The 25,762-nt window shown below is 45.3% G+C and overlaps 1 protein-coding gene across 1 annotated transcript in view; it reads right to left on the reverse strand.

Annotated features, from left to right (window-relative positions):
* Positions 1-4,083: 4,083 nt before the first annotated feature.
* The window catches only part of LOC144771804 (maestro heat-like repeat-containing protein family member 1), a 54,168-nt gene continuing 32,489 nt past the window's right edge, over positions 4,084-25,762 (reverse strand). Inside the window, exons 7-9 of the mRNA XM_078656083.1 lie at positions 14,017-14,100; positions 13,286-13,357; positions 4,084-4,610 (exon numbers count right to left, since the gene is read on the reverse strand). Coding sequence (XP_078512209.1) covers positions 13,292-13,357; positions 14,017-14,100 — 150 coding nt within the window. The 3' untranslated portion in view covers positions 4,084-4,610; positions 13,286-13,291. The remainder of the gene's footprint in view (positions 4,611-13,285; positions 13,358-14,016; positions 14,101-25,762) is intronic.

Consider the following 25,762-nt stretch of genomic DNA (forward strand, 5'->3'; position numbering starts at 1 on the left):
CTGGATGCCGGTGTCAAAAGCATTATTAGGCAGGATGATAGAGGAGCTACCCAGGATATGCATTAGCTTACAGGAAGCAGATTTATTTGCTGCCTTAATGTAATAGCTGTATTTCAGAGCATTCAGAGTATCAGAGTTGTTGGGGAGGAAATGGATTGCAGGCCTTCATTGAGGGAAGTACACGGAGTGAAGCGGTCATGATCCTCCTCACGCACTCGAAGACGGACCAAAGGGTGTGTAGCAGACAGTATTACTAGGGGCCAATGAAGAGGCTTTGATATGTCCCGTTCGATGGGGGTACGTATTACAAACATGAACATGTGTCTTTTCAGGTGCAGTAGCAGGGCCAGAGTCGGAGGCGCTAGCCATTTGCATAGTCAGGCATTTATTCGTCAAGTTGGCAGAGAGACACTAGCTTCAAAAAGGGAAAGGTGTTAACTTAGGATTGAAACCTGCCTTGTTTAAAATAAGTTGGCATGGGAAAGGGGGTTTGCGCTGGCAAAAGCTCAATCCTAGTTTGAATAAATTGATGCCCGAATGTTCTAATAATTAATTTCGGGGAGAATGATTTAGTGGTTTGCAAGGGTTTGGCCCTCCTAAAGCAAATGAAAAGGGACTTGAGGGAGATTAGGCAGCAGTGGTCGGGATGCTTTGTTGTTTGGACTGAATTCATCCCTGGAAGACAATGGAGGGTGCCGCCATTGATAAAGCCAGGGGGAAGATAAACAGGGACATGAGGGTCTTTTGTGGTGAGTCAGGTTTCGGTAGAGTCTAACAACCAGAACTAAGATATGCTGCAGTGTACTTTTTCAGGGTTGATGGCGTTCATTTGTCTCACTACGGGATGGAGATTTACCTGATATACAAATAAAGGACGTTTTAGACAAAGCACTATACATACGAAGATACCCAAGAATAGCCTAGGTGATGGGGGGGGGGGGTTGGCAGGAAAGTTCTAGGGACTGTTTCTGAGTGGCGTCTGGTAGCTGGTTCTGTACAGTTTTCCTGTTCACTTTATGGTTGAGAACAGGTTACTCCAGGAGCAGATAATAAGGGTAGGATAGGAGATACTTAGTTAGGTAGATATTTAGACAGGTAGAGAAGATGTTACAGGATTTAAAGGGTCACCAGTTATTGACTGAGTTGGGTTTGTTAAATAGTTGCAAAGAAAGGAGAAGGGCGGGGAAACTTTAGGGGTGGGCGTGGAGGATATGTAGATGAAAAAATTATAGCGGGGTTTAGTCTTGTGAGGCATAGGACAAGGGTATGTTTTTTGTAAGATGCACCTGTTTTCAATAAAGTGTCCTTTTTCACACATCTTGAGATTTGATTGTGGTCCATTCTGGGCATGTGGCCCAATGGGGCTTTGGGGAGGCTCGCAACCCCAGGGTTTTTGGGCCATTGGTGCAACCTGCGACAAATTGGTCCCTCTATGGGCTGCACTTGGGCTATGTGCTTGAGTGTTTTAGCTGGACATTTTAGAGGCTGTGTTACCATTTTGTAAGGTGACATGGCAGCCGGCAGTTAGGGACAGTTTCCGATCTCCTCCTACCGACCCTTTAGAAGGTAAGATGGGGGGTTATTTTGGTTATTATGTGATGGATGGCAGTATTTGTTGAGTACAGGTGCATCGGGGGAGTGAAAATGCACTGTAATTGGTTGTCACTTGAAGCAGGTTCATGGCGTCTGGAAGCTAGTTCTGTTCAATTTTACAGTTCACTTTATAGTTGGGAACAAGTTACTCCAGGAGCAGGTAATAAGAGTAGGATAGGAGATACTTAGTTAGGTAGATCTTTTGACAGGTAGAGAAGAGGTTACATGGTTTAAAGGGACAACCGTTATTGACTGAGTTGGGGTTGCTAAATAGTTGCAAAAACAGGAGAAGGGAGTGGAACCCTTAGGGGTGGTCGAGGGGGATATGGAGATGAAGCATGTATAGAGAGGTTTAGTTTTGGGAGGCAAAGGCCAAGGTTATGTTTTTTGCAAGATGCACCTGTTTTCAATAAAGCAGCCTTTTTCACACAGCTTGAGAGTTGACTGTGGTCGGTTCTGCGCTTGTGGCCCAAAGGTTATTCTTTCAATGTGTTACAGGCATGTACTATTTAACAAGCGGCTCCACTGAAGGTTGTAAGGCTGAGTCAGAGATGACTAAAACCACGTTCATAGAATTCTTGAGCAGGGTGTTTGCGTTAAGTTTTTTATAAATAGTGTTTGATTTTAACACAGGGTTTATTCACTTTTTGTTTCATTCACTTTTTGGTGCTTTATTCATTTTGCGGTGTAAAGGCACATATGCAGATATGAACAGCATGGGTAATTTTTCACTAATTTTCAATTTTAAGTAATTGATAATAGGCACACATATTTTGATAAAATATATGTTTGAGTACAATATGCATAACATTTTACATTCATTTTGAAGAACAATTTATACATGGTTCCTGATGGGTTGTTCTAAATTTCAAGTTACCCCTGATGAAGGGCCTGTAGCCCAAAATGCATTTGGTGGACTTTAAATCTGGTTACTCAAATTGAAATGTGATACACAGAGCTGTTGTAAAAAGCCCAGACGGGCATTGTTGGAGCATTGAAAGATTTTAAATCACATTCTCTCTGTCTGAACTTTAAATTGAACACAGATAAAAATGGATGAAAAGTATTACTCACAAATTACTGTTGGTCAACAAGAGTCAGTTAGTAAAGGCCTTTAGTGAGGCACTATACCATATGACATGAGTTTTCATGTATCAAGTAAAGACGAAGTAATAAGGGGCATCATGAGGAAAGAAATCCCTCCAGAGATTGCAGTATGAAGCCTGCCATAAAAAGCACCAAACCCTCATCCTGCTTATCTGATCCCATCACTCCCACTTTTGCTAAACAACAAGCAAATTCTCTCTCACAAAGGACATTTTGAGACACACAGTGGCAGGGGTTTGTTTTCTAATTATCTCGTCTCTAACCTGTAACAGAGAAGTCATGTGACCCTGAGGTAAATATCTTCCTTCTTAGAATGAGTCAGGAGTAGAAAAAATAATTTGGGGTAAAGTTCTCATGCAAGTTAGGGGCTTGTGCACAGATTCACTTTTTTTAGTTTTGTCCTTTATGTATTTCTTTAAGAAAGATGTATGTTCAAACAGTAAGATTCTTTTTGTCCGTTGAACACCCCAAATTACGATGATCGTTGAGAATAGCCAAAGAAGATTCCTAAATGTGATCAACATGGAATTTATTTTTATAGTGGTTTGTGTAAATGCAGTTTCCTAGATTCTTAATGGCTGGTATAAGCGTTTTCGTAAACAAGGGACAAAGTAGTAGGCCTGGCCAGAGTTTGCGGAGTGACCAAAAAACTCTCCACGGACTTCCGCAAGCGATGGAGTGAGGTAAGTTGCACTGCTGATTTTTAGCTCAAAAGGGTGCAGCTTCCTTCTGCCACTTGAGATGTTCTACTTGAGTGGCAGCTTCCTCACTGCAAGTGGCAGGTTTCTCAACATGAGCAGTAATGACCTACCGCGACCCCTCGCAATGAGAAATCTCGCCGGGAGATAGTCTAGCATTGGATTTTCCTAGATCGCTCTTGCTAACTCAATATTGGCGAGCCATGAGAGAGGAAAGAATCTGCTGCACACCAATATGCTGAGTTTTTAGAAGCTCTACGGTCCATGCGGAGTGCAGAGTTAGAAAAAGTCCACAAACTCCTCAAGGGTAGCAGAGTTTACCGCCCAGGCCTACAAATTAGTCTAATGATCAAAATTGTTTTTTTCATATTGCTTCCCTTGCACAGATCTGAGCCAAGCAAACTAATAGACAAAGACCAGTGGGTCTCTGTGTTTCAAACTTTTGAATGTGATTGAAGAAGCATGTTCCATCCAAATCCTAAATTCTGCATAGAAAAACATTGCTGAGAGTGATTTTTCAAGAGTGACGCATTGTGATGCAACATGCCCCACACCTACTTAGTTTTGAAACTCTGTCTTCAAGGATTATGCCAGTCATGTAGCCAAGAATATATGAGAGTCATCATTAAAGACAAGAGTGATTTAATTTTTCAAACATTTGTATTTACTGCCAAGGGCCCTTAAATTAAATTACATAAAATAATGTACAATGTTCACAATCCGAGAGTTTGCACAAGAGCATTTGCAATACAAACATGTTAAACAGTAAGATTTACATTACAAATAGTAAGCAATTTTAAATTCACCATGGCTGTACAGTGACTATTGAACAACTGCTTAATATTGCTCAAGTTATTATGAACTAACATGTCATGGATGATATTGGTGAATGATTTGATGTAGGAGCACCAGACCAGGGGGAAGTAGTGCTTCGTTATCATTCAAAGTGATCCTCAGCCATACTCCTGAGATGCGGTTGTCGTCCTTAGCCAAATCACATAAGTCAAATCCTCATGTTTCTCTATGGCTGGTGTAGCTTTACTGTTCAATGATTTCTAATGGTTCTCTGGACGTCCTCTGGTGGGATATTGTGTTTCAGCAATGAATGTTTATGAGAAAGGGAGATGGTTAGGGATCCTCAATACATTTTGTCAGTGGTATCAGTCGCTGTGGTCGAATCAAAGGCCAAAGAAATGGTAAGTAGGCTGAAACCTGAAAGTTGAAAAATACAAGGTCAGATAGGTCAAGTGGGCAATTGCCCATCCTCACAGTCCAGCAAGCAATGGAGACACCAGGAGCTCATAAAATATATTTTGCTCTGTTTTCAACTTTGGCTTGCAAAGAATTTGAATACCGTTAACCAAGGTGACGAGGGAGTCAGCACTGAAGAGATTGTGACTCTTCAAACACGACAAGAGGTAAGGCAGTTTATAAAAATGTGCTGCCATACAATATTGTACTCCAGCAGGTGCCTCTTGTCTTCTCCAGTGGCACACCCTGTTGTTTTGAAATCATACAGATTATTTTTAACAATGTGAAACAGGCCTAATAAATGTCAGTCCTAGGGGTCGATTACGATCTCGGTCGAAATTGAGGCTTTCCGACCGAGATGGTTGGTTTCACTATTGACACCCTAACTACAAATTCGGTTGTCGGAAATGAAACTGGCCAGTCATTCCAGCTGGCCTCCAACAGGCTCAAGGAGCCCGTCGGCCTGTCGGAGTCTGGCCCGTAATTCATATGGACGCATTTTTATACCGTCCATATTATGATTAGGGTTCCCTGATTTCCGCTTTGTCTGATTTTTACAGATAAACACAGGCAGAAAACACTGTCTCCCCTGTCTGTATTTATTTTTGAAAGTGAAAAAATACAGATAATTTAGCTTCTTTTGAGTGATTCATCATGCTGAGATTAATCACTTTTAGGCCAGTAGCTGTACATAATGACAGCAAGGGGAGCTACAAAACTCAATGATATGTCCTTAAATTACTGCATATCTCAACATGCATATGTGTTATTACACTATTTCTTTAATGTGGGTTTATTATGTTTATATTTTGTACTGTGTAATGTGCTAAAACCTGACAGGCATTTAAGTATGAGTCCCCATTTATCTGTTGAATAAATGCAGAAATACACAAGTTATCACCTCGTTTATTTAAACAACACAAATTAAATATGGATAAATACCAATAAGCTGGCCAAAAAATAAATATGGACAAATACAGACGGAAATGTTCAAATAATAAATACCATAAGACCGTGAGACCTAATTATGATGCACGGTTTCCGGGGCAGACTTTCCATGCCGGCTTCCGACATGGAAAGCCTGTTGGAAAGCGTGTTTGGGGGCCTCTAGCAGGGCCCCTTCTGTTGCGGCCTCTGGTTGGGGTCCAATGGGGCACGTTGATCCCAGCACTGTGTGGCAGGCACCTTGAGGTGCCCTCCACGTGGTGCAGGGAGGAACACAGCCTCCCATTTCTCTATGGGAGCTTGTGCTACAGCTGATTTATAGCCAGAACACATGCTCCCATAGGGAAATGTAAGTATGTGACCGCACCATGTGTGGTTGCATCATAATTAGGCGGTCGGGACTGCCAACTAGAGGTCAGTCGGTCCATGTTTCCCTGACAGTGTTGGGTGGACTCAAGGGGGCCGATAACGATGATTACTCATGGGCCCCCCCTTTGCATCTGTACCACATTTGCAGAATTATTTTTCTCTTCTGTGCAATCACAAAGCATCCATAGAGGAATTACAGCCAAGCTCTTGGTGGTTCTATTCTCACATGATGAATCTCTGAATTGGTAAAGTAGTTCTCTTCTAAAAGGTTTTACACCCAATCTTCCCCTAAATAGAGGTGTTTCTTTTATGATGATGAGTGCTTTGGACAACCCTACCCTGAAATCTCTCCTCCTCCAGCACCAATGGGATGTGATGAACAAGTTACTTACCTTTGGTAACGCTTTTTCTGGTAGATACTATATCTGCCTGTGGATTCCTCACCTTGTGAATATCCCCTTGCGTCAGCAACATTCGGAAATTCTTTTTGTAGCTTCGCGCCGACGTGGTCCCAGACGTCACAGAGGCACGGCACCGCTCGCGATTCCGCTGACGTCACCGACGCCTATAATAGGCCCACGCCGGCGTGATGACATCAGTTCCGCCCTTTTTTCCGTGCCTTCGAGGCACACGGACGGACCGATGACAGTAGACATATACCCAGTATACGCAGTACAAATACCAAGGTAACACACACAGAGTAAAGCAAATGCAACAAAACATTTGAAATAAACAAATACATAATAGAAACTCTGGCATAGAAGAGTGGACAACGGGGAGGCGGGTGGGTCAGTGAGGAATCCACAGGCAGATATAGTATCTACCAGAAAAAGCGTTACCGAAGGTAAGTAACTTGTTCTTCTGATAGATACATCTGCCGTGTGGATTCCTCACCTTGTGAATAGAGTCCCACAGCAGTCCCCACTCCCGGAGGAGGGTGTCCACTCTTCTAAACCAGGAAATCCTGAAGGACAGAGCGTGCAAAGTGACCTTCCCTCCTCACCTCGGAATCCAAGCAGTAATGCTTCGCGAATGTGTGGAGGGAAGACCAAGTTGCGGCTCTACAAATATCCTCAACAGGCACACCTCTAGCCAACGCTGAGGTTGATGATTTAGCTCTTGTAGAATGAGCCCTTATACCCTCTGGAGGTTCCTTACCGGCCAAAGAGTAGCAGATCTTAATACAGAGGACGATCCATCTTGATAAAGTCCTCTTATGGACCGCTCTTCCTTTCTTGCAGCCAACAAAGCCAATAAAGAGCTGGTCATCCAAACGACAGTCTTAAGTCCTGTCCAGGTAAAAATACACCGCCCTCTTGGGGTCAAGACGGTGTAATCTCTCCTCCTCCTTGGAAGGGTGTGGGGGAGGATAAAAGGTAGGAAGGGTAATGGATTGACCAAGGTGGAAAGGAGTCACCACCTTTGGCAGAAAAGCAGCCCTGGTCCTAAGAACCATTCGATCAGCATGAATGGTCAAGAAAGGGGGCTTGTCACTTAGAGCTTGAAGCTCACTTACCCTCCTTGCCGAGGTTATTGCAACGAGGAAAACCGTTTTGAAAGTCAGAAGCCTCATAGGACATTTGTGAAGAGGCTCAAAAGGAGCACCCATTAAAAAGTGTCAAAACAAGATTTAAATCCCACTGAGGCACAATAAAAGGAGTAGGAGGGAACTTATTCGTGAGGCCCTTCAAAAACCTTAAAACTATAGGAGATTTAAAAAGAGAAGGCTGGTCAGGCAAACAGATAAAAGCCGACAGCTCAGAAAGATAACCCTTCACCGTGGCAACAGCAAGCCCCTGCTGTGCCAGAGAAAGGGCAAACTGGAGAACATCAGATAAATGGGCCCTCAAAGGGTCTATAGACTTCTCCCTGCACCAAGTAACAAATTTAGACCACCTATAAGAATAGATGGACTTAGTGGAGTCACGCCTGGCCGACAAAATGACGTCCACTACATCAGGAGGGAGAGAAAAAGAAATCAGGTTGCCCCGTTCAATCTCCAGGCATGAAGGTGTAAGGTCTGGAGGTGGGGGTGTAGAACCTGCCCCTCCATCTGAGAGAGGAGATCTGCCCTGTGAGGGAGACGGAGCGGCGGGTGAGAGGAGAGGTGGAGGAGATCTGAATACCACACCCTTCTTGGCCAATCCGGGGCGATCAATATGACTTGGGCCCGGTCTTGGCGAATTTTCCTCAGAACCCGAGGAATCAAGGGTATGGGAGGAAACGCGTAAAGGAGTTGCGAGCTCCAACTCAACTGAAACGCGTCCCCCAAGGCTCCTTGCATCGGATACTGGAGACTGCAGAATGACAGGCAGTGAGCATTCTCGCGAGTGGCGAACAGGTCCACCCAAGGAGTCCCCCACATCTGAAAGATGTTGTGAACTACCCCCGGATGGAGCCTCCACCCGTGATCGGCAGAGAACTGCCGACTGAGACTGTCTGCACGAACGTTCTGAACTCCGGCCAGATGATTTGCCATCAGACAAATCTGATGGTCCTGAACCCAGGACCAGAGACGCAGAGCCTCTCTGCAGAGACACTGCGACCCTACTCCTCCCTGCTTGTTGATGTACCACAACGCGGTCGTGTTGTCCGTCAGGACCTGAACCGACTGACCGCGAAGGGAAGGGAGGAAGGCCTTGAGCGCCAGACGTATCGCCCGCAATTCTAAAAGGTTGATGTGAAGCAACCTTTCCTCTGGAGACCAAAGACCCTTGACCTCCAGGTCCCCCAGGTGAGCACCCCACCCGAGAGTGGACGCATCCGATATCCCTGTGGCAACCGATGGAGGAATCTGGAAAGGCTTCCCTTGAGACAGATTGCCTTCCACGCTCCACCAAGACAGATCCGCTGCAGTTTCCCTGGAGATCTTCACTGACTCCCTGAGATCTCCGTTGTGCTGATACCACTGCCTGCGGAGGCACCACTGGAGCGCCCTCATGTGCCAGCGTGCATGGTTGACCAACAGAATACAAGAAGCCATCAGACCGAGCAGGCGAAGAACCTTCAGAACTGGAAAGACCGCTCCATTGCAGAACAAAGGAATCATTTCCTGTATGTCTCGAATCCTTTGAGGAGGAGGGAATGCACGACATACAGTAGTGTCCAGTACCGCACCTATGAACAGGTTGCGCTGTGAGGGCACCAGGTGAGACTTGGGTACATTTATCGAAAAACCCAACCTGTGCAAACAACTGAGTTGTCTCTTGCAGATGATGGAGCACCTTCTCCTGCGACTCCGCCTTGATCAGCCAGTCGTCTAGATACGGAAACACATGTATCCCCGTTCTCCTGAGATGAGCTGCCACCACTGCCATCACCTTGGTGAAAACTCGAGGTGCAGTAGTAAGACCAAATGGAAGGACCACAAACTGGTAGTGTTGTGACCCAACCGTAAAACGGAGATACTTTCTGTGCGACTTCAAGATGGGAATATGAAAATACGCATCCTGCAAGTCGATCGACACCATCCAGTCTTCTTCTAGCAGCGCTTGAAGAACCTGCGCAAGAGTGAGCATCTTAAACTTTTCCTGTTTCAGGTAAAGGTTCAAAATTCTGAGGTCCAGGATTGGCGGAAGTCTGCCATCTTTCTTGGGGATCAGGAAATACCGGGAGTAGCACCCCTGCCCCTTTTCCTGCTCCGGAACCACCTCTATCGCACCTTTTCGGAATAAAGCCAGGACTTCTTCCTGCAGGAGAAGCAGGTGGTCCTCCGAACAATAACCCTGGCAAGGAGGGTAATTGGGAGGGAATTCCTGGAAAGGAAGTGCATACCGATTCTCTACAAGATTGAGAACCCAAAGATCCGATGTTATTAATTCCCAATCTTGTAGAAAATGTGTAAGCCGACCCCCCACTGGGCCCACATGATCCGGAATGGCGGATCTAGGGCTACTTTGCTGCGTTGGCAGGGGGTTTGGAAGGGGAGGAGGAAGAGGAGGAGGAAGCTTGACGACCTCTAGGGCGGGATTTTTGCCTGCCCCTGTACGACTTGTACAGCGTATTTTGCTGCTGTTGTGGCTGCTGCTGAGATGGTCTGTAAGAACGAAAGGAAGATCTACCAAACCCTCTGAAGCGTCTTCCAGTAGTACCTCTGGACTGGAGACCCAAAGATTTTGCAGTGGCTCTACTGTCCTTAAAACGTTCCAAGGCAGCATCAGCCTTCTTGCCAAACAATCCTGAGCCATCAAAAGGCAAGTCCATCAACACAGACTGAACATCTGCAGAGAACTCCGATGATTTAAGCCAGGCAGCCCTCCTAGTGGCCACGGAAGAGCCCATGACCCTCGCCACCGAATCAGCAGTGTCCAGACCACTCTTAATCACTTGTCTCGCAGCTGCCTGAGTGTCCGATATCACCTCCTGAAAATCTTTCCTCTCTTCCTCAGGATTTTCAGAACCAATTGCTTGACAGAATCCATCAATGCATGAATATACCTCCCCATCAGACAAGTTGCGTTAGTTGACTTAAGCGCCATACTGGCTGAGGAGAAGACTTTCTTAGCGGTTTGATCCTGCTTCCTGGATTCCTTATCCCCAGGAACCTGCGGAAAAGCCCCAGCAGACCTTTTCGAACAGGCAGCCTGTACAACCAAACTCTCAGGCAGGGGGTGTGTTGACAAGAATTCAGGGTCACCTGGAGCAACTCTGTACCTCCTCGCCACTGTCCTAGAAACTGCAGGAGCAGACAAAGGCTTCTTCCAGACTGCATAGATGGGCTCAGATAAGGCATCATTGAAGGCTAACATAGGTTCAATAACAGATGAGGGTGAATGAAGAACCTCAGTTAAAATATTTGGCTTATAATCAGCAGTGGGCAGAGTAATGTTCAATAAACTCGCTGCTTTTTTAATAACAGTGTGAAGAGGCACCACATCTTTCGACGGTACATTTGACACTGAAGTCAAATCCCACTCAGGAGACAGTTCAAGCCCACTGGCCTCAAGCCAAGTCCTCAAAAGGATCTTCAGAATCCTCTAACTCCCCTTCTTCAGTATCTGAATATTGATATCTTTCTTCTTCCAGAAGTCTCTGAGCTTCTCTCCGAGATCTTTCCTTCATAATAGAAGTCGATGGATTCGGAATTGACTCCGACGGGGTCGGTGCCGGCGTCGAACCCGAAGTCGGATGAGGTCGTTTTATACGAGGTCGAGCAGAATCCTGCTTCGGAGTCGTAGGTATCGGCGTCGATGGAACCGGCGTCGATGGAGTCGGTGTCGTACGCCTCGACGTCGACGACACCGGAGGTGTCGGAAAATGCCAATGCGGTGGTATAGCCGGCATAAAAGGCACGAAGGGCGCAGGGGCATAAGCCTGGGGAACACCCAAGTTAAAAGCCATAGGACCCGTGGGACCAACAGGTGCACCAGACGGGAACATTGCCCTGGAATAAACTCCAAACATGGCGTTCAGGAACTGAGAAGGATCCTGACCTGGAGTCGGAAAATCCGGATATGGACCTCTTGGTTGTTCCTGGGGAGGCAGTGTCGAAAATACGTCGACCTCTTCATCGAGTCCAGGAACCGGGGTCGACGAACCCGCAGGCACCGGAACCTCGACTTCACCAGCCCCCTGCTCCTCACCTTCATCCTCCTGACCAGAAGGATTGGATAGAACTGGAGAATGGACCTGCTTCTGAGACTCGGGCGAATTCGGATGCGAAGCCTCACCAGCAGAGTTATGGTCTTCCGATTCTGAAACTTCCACTTCCTTACTCATAAGTTTGACCTGGGACTTCGGTCTTGAACTAGAGTCCTTATCTGAGTGATGACGTGACTCATGGCTCCTCTTCTTGTGCTTCTACTTCGAAGATTTCGAAGCATGAGCCGAAGACGACTCCGATCGTGACCTCGAACGAGACCTCGACCTCGAACGCCGAGATCGAGACTTCGAAGACTTCTTAACTTTCTTATTCTTTAATTTTGCCACGAGGAGTTTCGTCTCCCTCTCTCGTAAAGCCTACGGGGTCATCTTCTTGCAGCAAGGACAATCTTCGACGTCATGGTCGGAACTCAGGCACCAGACACAGCATTCATGTGGGTCGGTTATAGACATTGTCTTGCCACATTCCCCGCAAGCCTTAAAACCAGTCTTCTTCGACGACATCTCGAAGAAATTAAAGATAGACACAGTATTAGAATAATAGTAACAAAGTTACTGTGAAGCTACAGTACGATCCCAGAAAACCGTTAGCGTCGACGACGCGGAAAAAAGGGAACTGATGTCATCATGCCGGCGTGGGCCTATTATAGGCGTCGGTGACGTCAGCGGAGTCGCGAGCGGTGCCGTGCCTCTGTGACGTCTGGGACCACGTCGGCGCGAAGCTACAAAAAGAATTTCCGAATGTTGCTGACGCAAGGGGATATTCACAAGGTGAGGAATCCACACGGCAGATGTATCTATCAGAACGCTCAGTCTCGCTAGTTCCATCGTTGGTTACATATTTCCCTAGGCTCTTGAAAACCTATGTATTTCGGTCCTTTCCAACCCTCATAACTGTAATGTAATTTAAAACAGTAACCAAAGGCCTTATATTATAAGTGGCTCTGGAATTATGAGACTAAGAAGGGCCAATTGTACTCTTGAACGTCTAGTACAAGAATATCGTGGCACAGTAATACTGTGGACAAAATATCGAGGGACAAAATATTAAAGGGTAAATGCACAAAGGGACATATACATTTGCCATTCTTAACTCCAAATAAATAAAGATATATGTATATGTATTTTGGTACACATATGTTGAATTAGGTACAGAAAATCTTTACATACTTACCTTTTGATATTTTGTCTCTTGATCTTTTTATCAATGATATTAGTGTCCCACAATATTGTTATTCATGAGACAGATAGGAAGGCCAAATTATGGAACGCAGTGCAAATTATGCAGCATAGTGTAGTACATTCTGTGACAGTACTATTTTGCTGTTTTATCAAATATTAATGCTGTTCTCGCAAAATGTTTTGCCTCTCTAGTACCTGTATAACACATGGGTGATAAATTCAGGTGAGTAGTTAACGTTTGCCACAGAGCAACACCATGTGTTGATTCTTCTAAACTAGCAAAACATTTATTTGTAAAAAAACTGTAAACTATGTAGCATAGGGTGGATTGTTTAGCAAGTATAGTAAACCCATTATTGTATGGAAGAAGTGCCTGGAGACCCTCACGGGTGACAAGCAGCTCTCTACAAATCCACCCTACATTTACATTACATTCCAGTGACCCCCATCGATAAGTGATAGTTTGTTGTGTGATCCTTTTAGTCTGATAGTACTCACACTCTCACTCACATTGACAGAAAAAAACATCAAAATCTTACCTCACCCTACTTAGAAAGTATGAACTCGCACAACCTGAGAGTGCTTTTCATCATTTTGATCATGTCCTCAAGCTGGTAGATAGAGAGATTGGAAAGAAGAAGGCTATTTAGACATGACAACATGTATAACAGTTGACTTATTTTTCTCAAAAAACTCAAATTGTGGGCATTGCCAGTAAATGGTTGACCCCAAGGAATAGGAGCTTTTTTCTCCATTGATTGAAGCCAAGGCCAGCCAAATTCTTTGTCTAGTCTAGAAGTGAGGATAGAAAAAGCTAAATTTGCTCCTTTTGTGAAAGGGAATTTTTAGCCCATAGATCCTTGCTCGCCCACAAATTGGATCAACCCCAGTGTATTTTGTTTCGCAGAAGATGTTAGTCTAGTAGTCAGAAGGGTAATTGTGTTAAATAATCTCTTTTTCCTTTAGGAGATAAATTCCACCTCTGTACATTTACACTGTGCACTAACACCAATCTTGAAGTTAAGAAATCAGCTCTAGCTCTCTAAGGGTACCAGTGGATGAGAGACGGATTGAGTTGCTACACCATTCACTCCTTGTTAATAACGTAAAGAATTCCTTGTGTTTCTGAGAATGGAGTATAGTTTTCATGGGAAGTTATTCGTGTGATATCATGTGGATGTACTTTGTTTGTGAAGATGGTATGGAAGAAACAGAATTTGAGAGAGAAGGCACATGAACATGATGGTATTGTATTTTAAAGAAAACTCACATGTTTCTCAGGTGAAAAGTTGGGGATGTGGAAGTCATCCCTGTATTCTGGTGGTGGCACTTCTTCAAGCAGATTGTCTGGATCCTGAAAATATAATAAAAAAGATCAGCATTATCAAGACCGTTGTAAACAAATGTAGACTGTCATGAGTCTTGAAGATGAAAGTCATGAAAGGTTGCACACCTCAAGCAAATAAAAAACATATGTACAAGAAACAGCATACTATGTTCACTCCTATTTTGGAATTTCACATCCTTAGCACCTTGTACTCATCACCTAAAAGCAGAACATATGTGTGAGTGAAATATTGCTTTTGTGAGTAATCGATCAAAGATGCAGTAACAGTGAATAATAGTGATTTGGCAGTGTATACCTGTGCTGCTACCATAAGTGCTCACTCTGCTCTTTACCTAAAAAATCTTGTATGGCTCTTTCTAAACAATACAGTTTCTACCTTATCTGATAAATACCATCCTGGCTCCCAAAGGGCTCGCCTACCATTGACAGATTACTCACCTCCACTACATTGTAAAGAAATCAAGAAAGAAATTACTGGGGGGCGTGGCCAAGCAGCCTAAGATGGTAGCCGCATTTTGAGCGAGCTACATGCCAGCTCCTAGAACCTTGCTGAATCCGAACCTTAGGTGACCTATTTTCAGTTGCAGGCACCAGTGCAGTGGCCCTATAATCACCCCCTTTGGCCCACCCACACCTATCCAGGGAGCCCTGGATGAGAGAGCCAATATCTGCGATCGTCGGCCTGGGTGTGCCTGTAGATGGGCCTGCCAGAGGCAAACACCACCTGGAGCTGTGAACCCACAGTGGCAAACCCTCTCTGCATCGACTCCTGGAGCGTGAGAGGGAGAGAAGACAGGTGCGTGGCTGAGGTGTGGCACATTGCTGCTTTCACTTCCAGGTGGTGGCCCGTAACAATGTAACAGGCACCTTAGAGTGGAGGAGATGGGCTGGTCACCACACGTGGCTAGGACAGAAACTGCAGCCTGGTTGAGCCAACTATGGGGCAACTTTTTCTTGGATGGAAACATTCATGTGGTGCCCGCTACACTTGTCCCCTTTGGCCAACCTAAGCCCATGTAGGGAGTCGGGGATGAGAGAAACCTATTAGGCAAACATTGACCTGCCGGGAGATGGACATGCCGCCAACAGACTCAACCTGGAGCTGCAATCTCACTGCAGCGACTTACCTCTACCTCTGCATTGACTCTTGACTCGCAAGGGAGAGGATACAGCCACTTGGGAGGGGAGTGGTGGGGACCACCTTTCATTTTAAGCACCCCCATGGGCTTGTGACAGCCCAGCTGATTTGGTGGCCCAGAGTAGAAAAGAGGGGGTGGGCAACATGAGAGAAATTCCCCACAGAATACTTCAGAACCTGCATCATGGATTGTGAGATATCCTCCTACTTCATTCTGGAAAGGGCGCACAGGGCACTGGCCCTAAGGCCACAGCCAGGGAGACCGCCTAGAGGCATTACCATCAGTATACTGTACCTTATGGACAGACTATATCCTGCGGCAGGCACAACAACGTCCATTGCACCAACTCTATGGTTACGCTCTCCCCCGATTACGCAGGTAAAGTGCAGCCCCTTCTTACATCTTTCTTAGAGGTTAAGTGAAAAGTCAGGGCTAAGGACATTCAATATATGCTGATGTACCATGCCAAACTGAAAGTATTGTATCTGTGGGGAACCATTTTGTTTAAGAGTCCGGAGGAGCTCTGGGACTGAGCGGCGGAGAGGAAATAACTGCCCATATCAACTAAGGAGCCAATGACAATTTGGGAGGCCGAAGGGGGTCAACCATCCCACTCTAGGAGGAAACTCAGCAGACTGATAGGAGGCCAACTGTGATCACAACTGGAGGACAGACATAGGGCATCCTCCTCAGAGAGCTCTGGTGATCAAGGGGGAGGGGACGCTACCAGTGGATGATGAGATGTTATTCAGTGGTATAGAGGAGGAGTTTGGTCCCTTTCCTTCCTTTCTTCCATGTAGAGCTACAAGTTTATTCTCATTCGCTGACAAAGAAGAGACACATTGCATCTGCAAAGAGGGGCTGTCTTGGGGCAAATCACTCCCTGCTACACAAGACTATGGTGATTACTTTATTTTGATAGAGTACTATGTTGCATTGTATGTTGTTCCTATTCAGGTTGCTTGTTTTTGGGGCGACAGATGCTTCCTCTTTAGAAGTGTTGATTAGAGGGTTGTTGGGGGAAAAGTTGGGTACTTTAGGATTTAGTTAGGTCACAATACTACGACTCATGCAAGACACATTGAACAGGCCCTAGTCAAACGGGCTCTTTTTAGGCTCTATTTATATACAGCACTATTAGAAAGTAGACATTGCACTTACTGCTTTTTTGTGCGTGACAGCCCGTCTCTAATGTATGTCTGGGGTGGGTGACAGCTACACTTTGTACATTCCCGCAAGACCGCCACAGCACATAAAGGATAGATGGAGCTGAGTACCCATCTAAATATATCTGCATTCTGATGGCCTTGCTTGGGCGGGATGGAAGGGAGGGTCTAACACGTCACTTGAATAGGCAGTGTCCTGTCCTCACACCAAGGACAGATTATCCCTGATGGACAAGACTGAGTTGAAAGGAGAACCTATGCACTTCAGAGGGCTGCTTTGAAGTCCCACCCTCACATCAAAGGCACTTTTGGATATAAGTACTGGGTCTTTGACCCTCATCCCGAAAATCAGACACTTCTAGATCTTGAACTGAATCTATCAGAAGGACTGTTGTGGTGCTCAAATGACTAAATTTTAGACTCCAAGCTTGAAAGGCCTGCTTCTATCTTGCGTTGCCCTGCTGTCTGCTGCTCTCGGACTCTGCTGAAGGAGAGCTTGACTCTGCCTTACCGCCAAGTCACTCCAGGTGCTTGTGGCTTGCCTCCTGTTGCTTGAGACTCAGGGATATCAAAGTCCTTACCCCTGCTCCTGTGCCTGAACTTACTGGAAGTGGTCCGGTTAGAGGCTACACGCAGGTATCAAACGGGTGCCAGGCATTGCGGGCGGTGTGCCATTTTCACCTCCACCCCCCTCCCGAGACCTATGGGACGTGGATCTTTTATTTTTCAAACTATACAGGTTCCTCTGATTATGAGGTAATTTTCCCACAACTTGTTGGTTTGTTCATTTTGCACCTTTTTTTACACTGATTTTTAACTTCCATGTCCTCTGGTCAGTGTGGGCCTTAGCGTGCCCATACCGCCGAGGTACACTCCCTATGGTCCTGATGACTGCCCAGTAAATCACACATCAAGGGCAGAAACATGTTGACCCCACTTTAAGTGGAAATAGCCAAAACATTAACTTGGTAGTTTCCTAAACACATTGCTTTTATTATGTCATATTGGCCACAGAATAAAGTTTTTATGTGAGACACAATCTGGACATTTTTAAACCCTTTTCAAATTTACATAATCTTCACAACTAACCAGCTCCGCAGTAATCCGGGCGTTGTAGCACACCGGGGAGGCATTCGGCTTCTCCCGGTGGGCCCGATGATGAAGCATGTCACCAACCAGGGTGGTGAGTGAGGGCTTCCTATACAAATCTAATAAGACTTGCATACTCATCTTCTCTCCTTTTGTGCTTCTCTACATTTATTGATTTACACTCTTTCGTTGTTTGAAGCTTACTGGAAGTGGCCCAGATACTTGCAACATGGAATTTGGCGCATCTCCTGTCTGTGTGTAATAGAACCGGCGATCAATACTGTTGCTGGAGTTTAATTGCCACATCACATTTGAACCAGCACTTTGCCTCTAGAGATTAATGCATCGGACAGCGCATCTCCACCACTGCAGCTTGGTGAGATCGAGGCATCCCCTCGACTGTGTGGCAGAATCTGGTGAGGCACATCACTCAACACCTCTCGACTCAAGCACCCATCTTCCGAACTGACACATCGCCATCACTACATGGAACAGATCGACCCATCTCACTGTTTGTGACCAGGAAAGGTACTTTGATCACTTGGTCCTGCATGGGTCCTGTAGCTGGCCTGCCCTTCCACGCGGTCAGCCTGAACGTTGACTTTGACCCGGTCCAGCACGATGTAAAGTAACTTTTTTAATGCTACTTGCTTCTAAGCGCTTCACTGCATGTATTGCTTTAACATTTAATATCTCAACTTCTATACATTGGATTTTTGTCATTTTGGTCTTGTTTTGTTTATAATAGTGTTAGTATTTCTAAACCTGTATGGAGTCTTTTTGTGGGGTATTCTTTCTGTTGCTGTGTGTTTGTGTGTTGCACAAACACTTTACACGTTGCCTCTTTATGTAAGCCTCACTGCTCTGTGCCAAGCTACCAGAGGGTGAACAGAGGTTATCTTTTAGTGTGGATTAAGCTTACCCTGACTAGGATTACCGCTTCTGCTTGGACAGGCTGCATTCTTTTGCCAACTAGAAACCCAATTTCTAACACATGAGACCCATAGGAAAGCTGGGACAGGAATATGACCCCGTTGACACGCACAATTAAGGGAAATATGGTGAGATAGATCTCCCCCCGATCATGATGGAGTATAGAGCCAGTCAAGTCAAGAATAACTTTATTTCAGCTCAGAGAACCATGAAAAGAATTACAAATTAATATGATTAAAATACAATACATACACAATTCATCATAAAAAGGTAAAATCTCTGTAGAGATTTTACTCCTAAGGCTATCTGAACGCAATGGAGTCTCTTATGTAATTAGCTACTGCAATACAGATTTCAGTCGTAGCCAAAGACGGTAAGAAGTTAAAACCATTAATACGAGCAAGAGTGATTATTTCTTAGTAATGGGAGCAGAAATCTAGTTCTCTCTGATTTATACAATGTGCAAAATAATACAAAGTCCATAGTTATTTAAACTGAGACATTATCACATGGGCAGAGCATAACCTTGTTTGACCACCCTCCTTGGCGAGGAAATGCCGGCAACAAAGTGCACAGTGCATAAACAGAACCTGGTTAGATAAAATCAGAACTGGAACTTAGTAGAAATAAATAGATAACATTGTGCAGGGGCAGGAAGCAAACAGGGGACTCCAATATTGTCATGTTGGTAACTAATAAGCCTATTCCCTCTGGAACAGTATGCCTCCTTGAAAACTCCTTTGACATTTAGGGGAATTTCTTCAGGGTTTTCAATAAAGTATTCCAGACCAATCTCATGGTAAATCCTCTCTAAATATTAAAACCATGGAACCTTTAAAACATTGTCTGATTTTTGGGAATCTTTTATAACATCACATGAAAATATTAAATCCTCAGAGGTCCCTATCTTGGTCTATAGAGGAAAAGGAGCACTGCCTATACGGTCTTCCATAAATTCTAGTTAAGTTCTGTATGGCAAAATAGGTAGGAACACATTTTGGGAGCATCAGTAATCTTTTCATGAATTTATTTTCAATTCCTACAAACTGTTGGTTTTTAGCTTAGCCCCAAACCCCAGCTCCATACCTGGCAATAGAGAGACATTTGGCTATAAAGGGTAATTAGTTCCTTCACAGGCTTGTGCCCCAATGTATGGTTTAAATATTTTATTAATTTTCAAACAGGAAAAAGGACAAGACCCCCAGCTCCCTAGGGACAATGCAATAAAGACAAAAAGTTGTCCCCAATTTAGAAGCAAAACGAAATAGTGCATCCATCACCCTACTTGTCTGCTGTGCTCTTATGGTTAAAAGAGGTTCCCATCTCAACAGTTTGCTAAAAAGATTGCCCAAGTATGAGAAGTTACTGACCTTTTCTGTGTAATGTGCTAAAACCTGACAGGCATCTAAGTATGTGTTTTTTCCCCTTTACTGCCATATCTTACTATGAATGTGGTACCGGAGTGACGACTGGGGAGTAGGGTTACTAACGCTTTTTCCAGACCCATACCTTCCAACATAGCCCATACTTTATCTCGGTTGACAGTGTCAAAAGCACCTGATAGGTCCATGAAGGCCAGATGGATAGAACTCTTCAAGGACCTTCTGTGCTTATTAATGATTAAAGATAAATTAAGATATTGTTCAGTTGTACCCCGCCCTCTCCTAAAACCATTTTGAGTATTGGACAGAATCCAATATTCTGATGCCCAATCTTTCAAGCGTGCAAGGAGGACTCTGCCCAAAACCTTATCTGTGGCATTTATCAAATAAATGGGCCTTTGGCATGCCAGGTCATGTTTTGCCCCTTTCTTTAAAGATTGAAACCACTGTTGCTTTCTTCCATGATGAGGTTGTATAGCCCTCTTCAAAATGGTGACATTGCCACAGCTGTTGTATGTTTTGCCACACTACCTCCCGAAAATCCTTACCCATTGGTTTACAACCCTACAGTTCAACATCAATAGCTACAAGTAGGGAGGACCGGTGCCATGAATCTCTCATAAGGAGTGTCAGTCAGTCAGTCAAATTAACTTTATTCGATTTGTTAAAATCATACAAAGTACATAAAAACAGTATTATTTACAATTTAAAAAGGAATTAAACAATATCATTTATGAGCAAGTTAATTAGACGAAAATCAGTACGTTAAAATATTTAAAAAACACATTATGTACATCAGATTACCAAATTCATGCCCCTTCTGGCTCTGGTTGCTGCCACAAGAAAATTGGCCATGGCGAAAGTGATACAGATGTTACCCAGTGATTTTAAATATAACATGGCTGGTCTCACCTGGGAGAAGCCCGCTTCTCTTAAGACTGGTAGCAGGTATTTTTTCCTTTGGTCGGAGAAGAAATCGCAAAACATAACAAAATGTAAACTGTCCTGAACAGAAACATTGTCACAAGTGCAGGGGGGAGCTAACACAGGTTTCAACCAGGTATTAAAATGGCCCAAATAAAAATGAATAGTGTTAAATCTGAATTTTGTTAACAAAAATCTATGGAACGGATTAGTGACGAAACATAAATAGGGTTCAATTGCAGGTGACTGGAGTGACAAATAATGCATTCGAACAGATGGTTTTGATAATTCGACTTCTTCTCGCAACATATATGCCCTAGACATAAACTGTTTTTTTATAAGACTCACATCCTGCTTTGTGATACACGAAGGGGAGGTGAATAAATCTGGACGACCTAGTTCATTAAAAGATTTGTGCAAATACGCCATCCATGGTATCTTGTGACTATACTCTAAACTCATCACATCCCTCATGATCGTGTGATTTAACAGTAGTTCAGGATTTAACCAAGTCTTAAGCCAGTATATTAATGGGGCCAGTCTCAGTTTGTCCTGGATGTAATCCAAACCAAGTTCTGTATGGATGGAGAAAACCGGGGAGGATTGGGGGAGGGACAGGACTGAACGTAAAAAACTATTTTCGGCTACCTGGATTTCTTCTAGTCGTGCATAACCCCATAAGGAGGCACCATACAAGGCCACGGGAAGGGATTTGCTGTTATAAACCTGGATGATGGCCTTCATGGGTCTATGTCCCAGCCTTTTAGCAAAACTTAAGATGGCCCTAGATGTTCTTATAACCGCTAGGCTTTTTGCACGTATCTGTGGGCCCCAGGTACCCCTGCAATCAAAAAGCACTCCCAGGTATGGAAACACGGGAACTCCCGACACAATCTCCCCTTTGCAAAAGAAGGTTTTAGTTCCTCTCTTGCCACTTTTCCCTTGTGTCCCCACAACCATGGTGTGCGATTTGGAGGCATTAACCTTCAGGTCCAACCGGTCCATAAAAGTCCCAAAAGCATCCAACAATTTTTGGAGACATACCCCTGTGCGTGCAATGAGTACAGCATCGTCCGCGTATAGGAGAGCAGGGATCTTAGCTTCTCCTACACGCGGTACGTCACATGCTGCCTCGAGTAAATGCTTGCCTAGATCATTTATATAGATAGTAAACAACAGGGGGGCCAATATGCATCCCTGCCTAACGCCCCGTAGAGATCTAAAACTTGACGTGCATCTTCCCTCTTTGGTTACTCTTACAGCAGCGAATAAATCCTGATGCATAGAAGCTATAAAAGCCACCAAGTCGGCGTCAATTCCCATATTAGTTAGGATTTCCCAAAGTTTCGATCTGTTGACCAAGTCGAAGGCCGAGGAGAGGTCCATAAATGCTAAATACAAGGTCCCCTCCTTGGCCACCGTATACTTAGAAATCAGAAGGTGCAGGTTTGAGCACTGTTCTAGCGTGCCCCTTTTTTCCCTAAAGCCATACTGTATATCAGCCAGGCCACCGCAATCCTCCAGGCTATCTCTTAATCTCACTAAAAGGACTCTGCCCAGGATCTTAATAGCAGAGTCCAGGAGAGAAATGGGCCGGTAGCACCCTGGGTCATCCCTTCTGCCCTTTTTAAATATTGGCACGATGGTGGACGTAGCCCATGTATTTGGGGGGGCGAGGTGTTTGCGGCTGTGAACACATTAGCCAGGATACCAGCCCAGAATTTGGGGGAATGTAAATAAAAGTCAGCTGGTACCCCGTCTGGGCCGGGGGCTTTATTCTTTGTTGTGGCACAGATTGCTTTTTCCACTTCCCCACTGTTAAATTGTATAGGTGTGGCCACAAAACCTGCACAGTTTTGTGGCAGCGAACAGGCACCAGACTCACCATAAACAGAGCTGAAGTGGGCCAGCCACTTCTCGTCGGGTATTACACAATCGGTATCTAGATTTGGAGAATCTGAAAAATAAGGGTGATTTACTACAGCCCAGAATTGCCTGCTGTCTCTCAAGATGTTAATGTCGTTTAGTTGGTCCCATGCCTCCTGCTTGATGCTATCCCTTCTGGACTTTGTGGCGGCCCTATACTCTTTTCTCAATACTGAAACCAAAACCCTGTCCCTAGGTTGTGCTTTAAGGGCCATTTTTAAGGCTCTAAGGGCCCTGGTGCAAGCAGAATCAAACCATTTATGCGGCTTTTGTTCACCCCTACCCCTTGATACCGTAAGATTCTCAGCCACTACATGACATATTGATTGAAAGGCGGACATGGTGTCATTACCTGGCACGGTCGGGTCTTGGCAGATTTTGATGTGCTCTTCAATCTGTTGACCGATATTAGTGTAAATCTCATCTGCCACCACATTCCCCCATTTCAAACGCCTGCCTTGGTCTGTTGTACGAAGGGTGAATCCCTGTTTAGAATGCCCTGGCATGGGTCCCAAAGCACCCCCCCAGCGGATGGACAGGGAAACAGGATTATGGTCGCTAAAAGGCGAAAACACAGTACAATAGGTAATAATACATTTAAAAATGGCAGAGGTCACGAAAATATAGTCAATAACAGAACCCATGGGGGAGCCCTTGAACGTTGATGCTCTAGGAACCCCCTCTCCTGCTGTGAATTCAAGGAGGTTAAATTTGGCCAGAAAATCCTCCAGATCCTCTCCACGCCTGGTATGTTCGAAGTGTGGACCCTCCTGTTCCCAAGCCTCCGTAACTCCTAGGGCGGAGCAACCCAGATTACAGGGGTGAATATTAAAATCACCCATTAACACCAGTTCATGGCTGGAGGGGGAATTTTGGATAAAAGCGGTTAAAAATGCATCCAGTTGGGTGATGTTATTGCCCCCAAATTCCTTATTGACAGAGTTGTAGAAGTTGATGAACAGAATGCTTTTTAATGGGCAGATTTGCCTTTCCACAATTAGACAATTTGGGGAATCATAATCAATTTTTTTCAGCGTGCCAGAGAGGTCTAAAGAAAAAAAGGTCGAGAGACCTCCCCTCGCTCTACCTGCAGCACTGGGGCGGGCCGCGACTGAAAAGCCTGCAAAGCCGTCCAACCATTGATTGGAAGACAGGTCCCAAGTTTCTTGTAGGGCGATGACGTCGTGACTTGCGACGAAGGTGACCCACTCGTTGTCACTCCTTTTTGTACTAATTCCGGCGATGTTCCAGCTAATAATTTTACAGCCTGTTTCTTCCTTCGAGATAGGTGTCATAGGAGAACAGGGGTGTGTAGTGGGCTTATGTGACACCCTGCCCCCATTGGCCTGGTTAGTGGTAATTGCATTTGATGGACCCGGAGGATCATTGAGCGGATACCCCTGGGTACAGCCTGTTGTTAAATTACTGATTGCGTCAGGAGTTCTTTTGTCAGCGCAGGGCAAGGGGATGGGGTTACCGATAGGTGGTTGTCAGTCGCAGTCATCTAAATTAGAGAATGCAGAAAAACGATTTTCCAGCCCCAAGCCCCAATCCACAGACGCAACATCCTTCCTCCCTCTTTTAGTCACAATGTTCCATTTGGTTCTCAGGATGCTCGAATTAGGACCACTACCCTTTCTGGGATAGAAGAAATCCAGAGTCAATGGAACTATAGAGGTTGATCTCCTTTGTGGTGGTAGGATGTTAGGTAGGATGTTAGGCAGAACCCCAGGGTCAGAGAAGTGTAGAACGACGCACTCCCCCTGAAACTTTTTCACCCTGTCCCCAATCCACTGGACCCTTCTGGCTTTGACGAGCTCTTGGGAGAGTTGCTGTTTTCCCCATGGAGTAATTACCATGTTGTTGGTTAGCCATGATAAAGATTTGTTAATTAGAGAAGATGTTGTTTCCCGCTCTCCTTGAGCCAAAGGAGGAACATTGGCAAGGACAAGTACCAGTGGGGAGGCTTCAACCACAAGCTCGAAAGTCCCTTTTTCTGTAGATGGGTCATCAGCAACAGCAGCAGAGATCGGTGCAAACAGGGGGGCGCCAGGAGGAGTGCTATTAGTAATGTAATTTGTTGGTGGTGGGTTTGAAGCGGGGGTAGGAATAAGTCCGCTGATAGCTGTGGATACCGATTTATTTAAAGATTCCTCTATCTTAGCAGAGACGTTATCAGGGAGTTTTCCTATCTCAGCCATAGTTTGTTGTAATAGACCTTCCAGTCGGTTGACCTCCGATGTTAACTTGTCTATTTTACTGACCAGAGGCTTAACCACACCTTTGATTTTAGAGTCCATCATGGCCAGTAATTTGTTAAATTGGGCGTTTGTAAGTGTGAAATAAGCTTCACTGGTCAAGTCTAGCTCGTCTTCCTCAGAATGCTTCCTCGGGAGGTTAGCCACTTTATTTTTAGCTGATCTTAGACATTCCCGTTTTCCCGGAACAGGTACTAGTGGGGAAATATGACGCTCAAGACTAGTAGTTGACTCTAGCGCTGCCTCCTGCGCGCTACGCTCTTCAAGACCAGCGACAGTGCCACTAGGCTGGATAATACTGGTGTCCGGAAATGGATTAGGTGAATCATTGTTTGTACTAAAAGTGCTTAAAAGACCAAAGGGATCCTCTGACTCAATGTCTATAAAAGGGGATTGAGTGGGTGAGTCTATGCCCAGCGAAGCTCTCCTGTCGCAGTTGATTTTTTCAACGACTTGTACCAGGTAGTTCTCTATAGAGTTGCTGGGTGTGGGTAACTTTTTAGGAGGCATTATGCTGTTGACACACGACCAAAGTTAAGCAAACACTTACATGAAAGCGCACAGAGACCTCGATCTCGGGGCAGGAAACCAAGGGACCAGGCCCAGCCCAACCGTGGCCAACCTCGGACGGCCTCAGACGGCCCGCCCTTTGCCCGGGCTTAGCCCGGCGCCTGCCCGCGCGCGTCCCGCGACGCGGGAAGGGATGCCCCTTTTTGTGCGCCTCCTGGCGCGCTCAGCCTCGACGCGACTTCCGTCCAGGTCGCGGAGGCTTCTGGGGCTTGTGGTCTCAACTCCCCCGCTCGGCGGCAGCACTGGTGGTCAGAGGCTGCAGCGGGGGGAGGAGACCGGCG

This window comes from Lissotriton helveticus, chromosome 8 (genome assembly GCF_964261635.1).
Source record: "Lissotriton helveticus chromosome 8, aLisHel1.1, whole genome shotgun sequence".
Classification (NCBI taxonomy): Eukaryota; Metazoa; Chordata; class Amphibia; order Caudata; family Salamandridae; genus Lissotriton; species Lissotriton helveticus.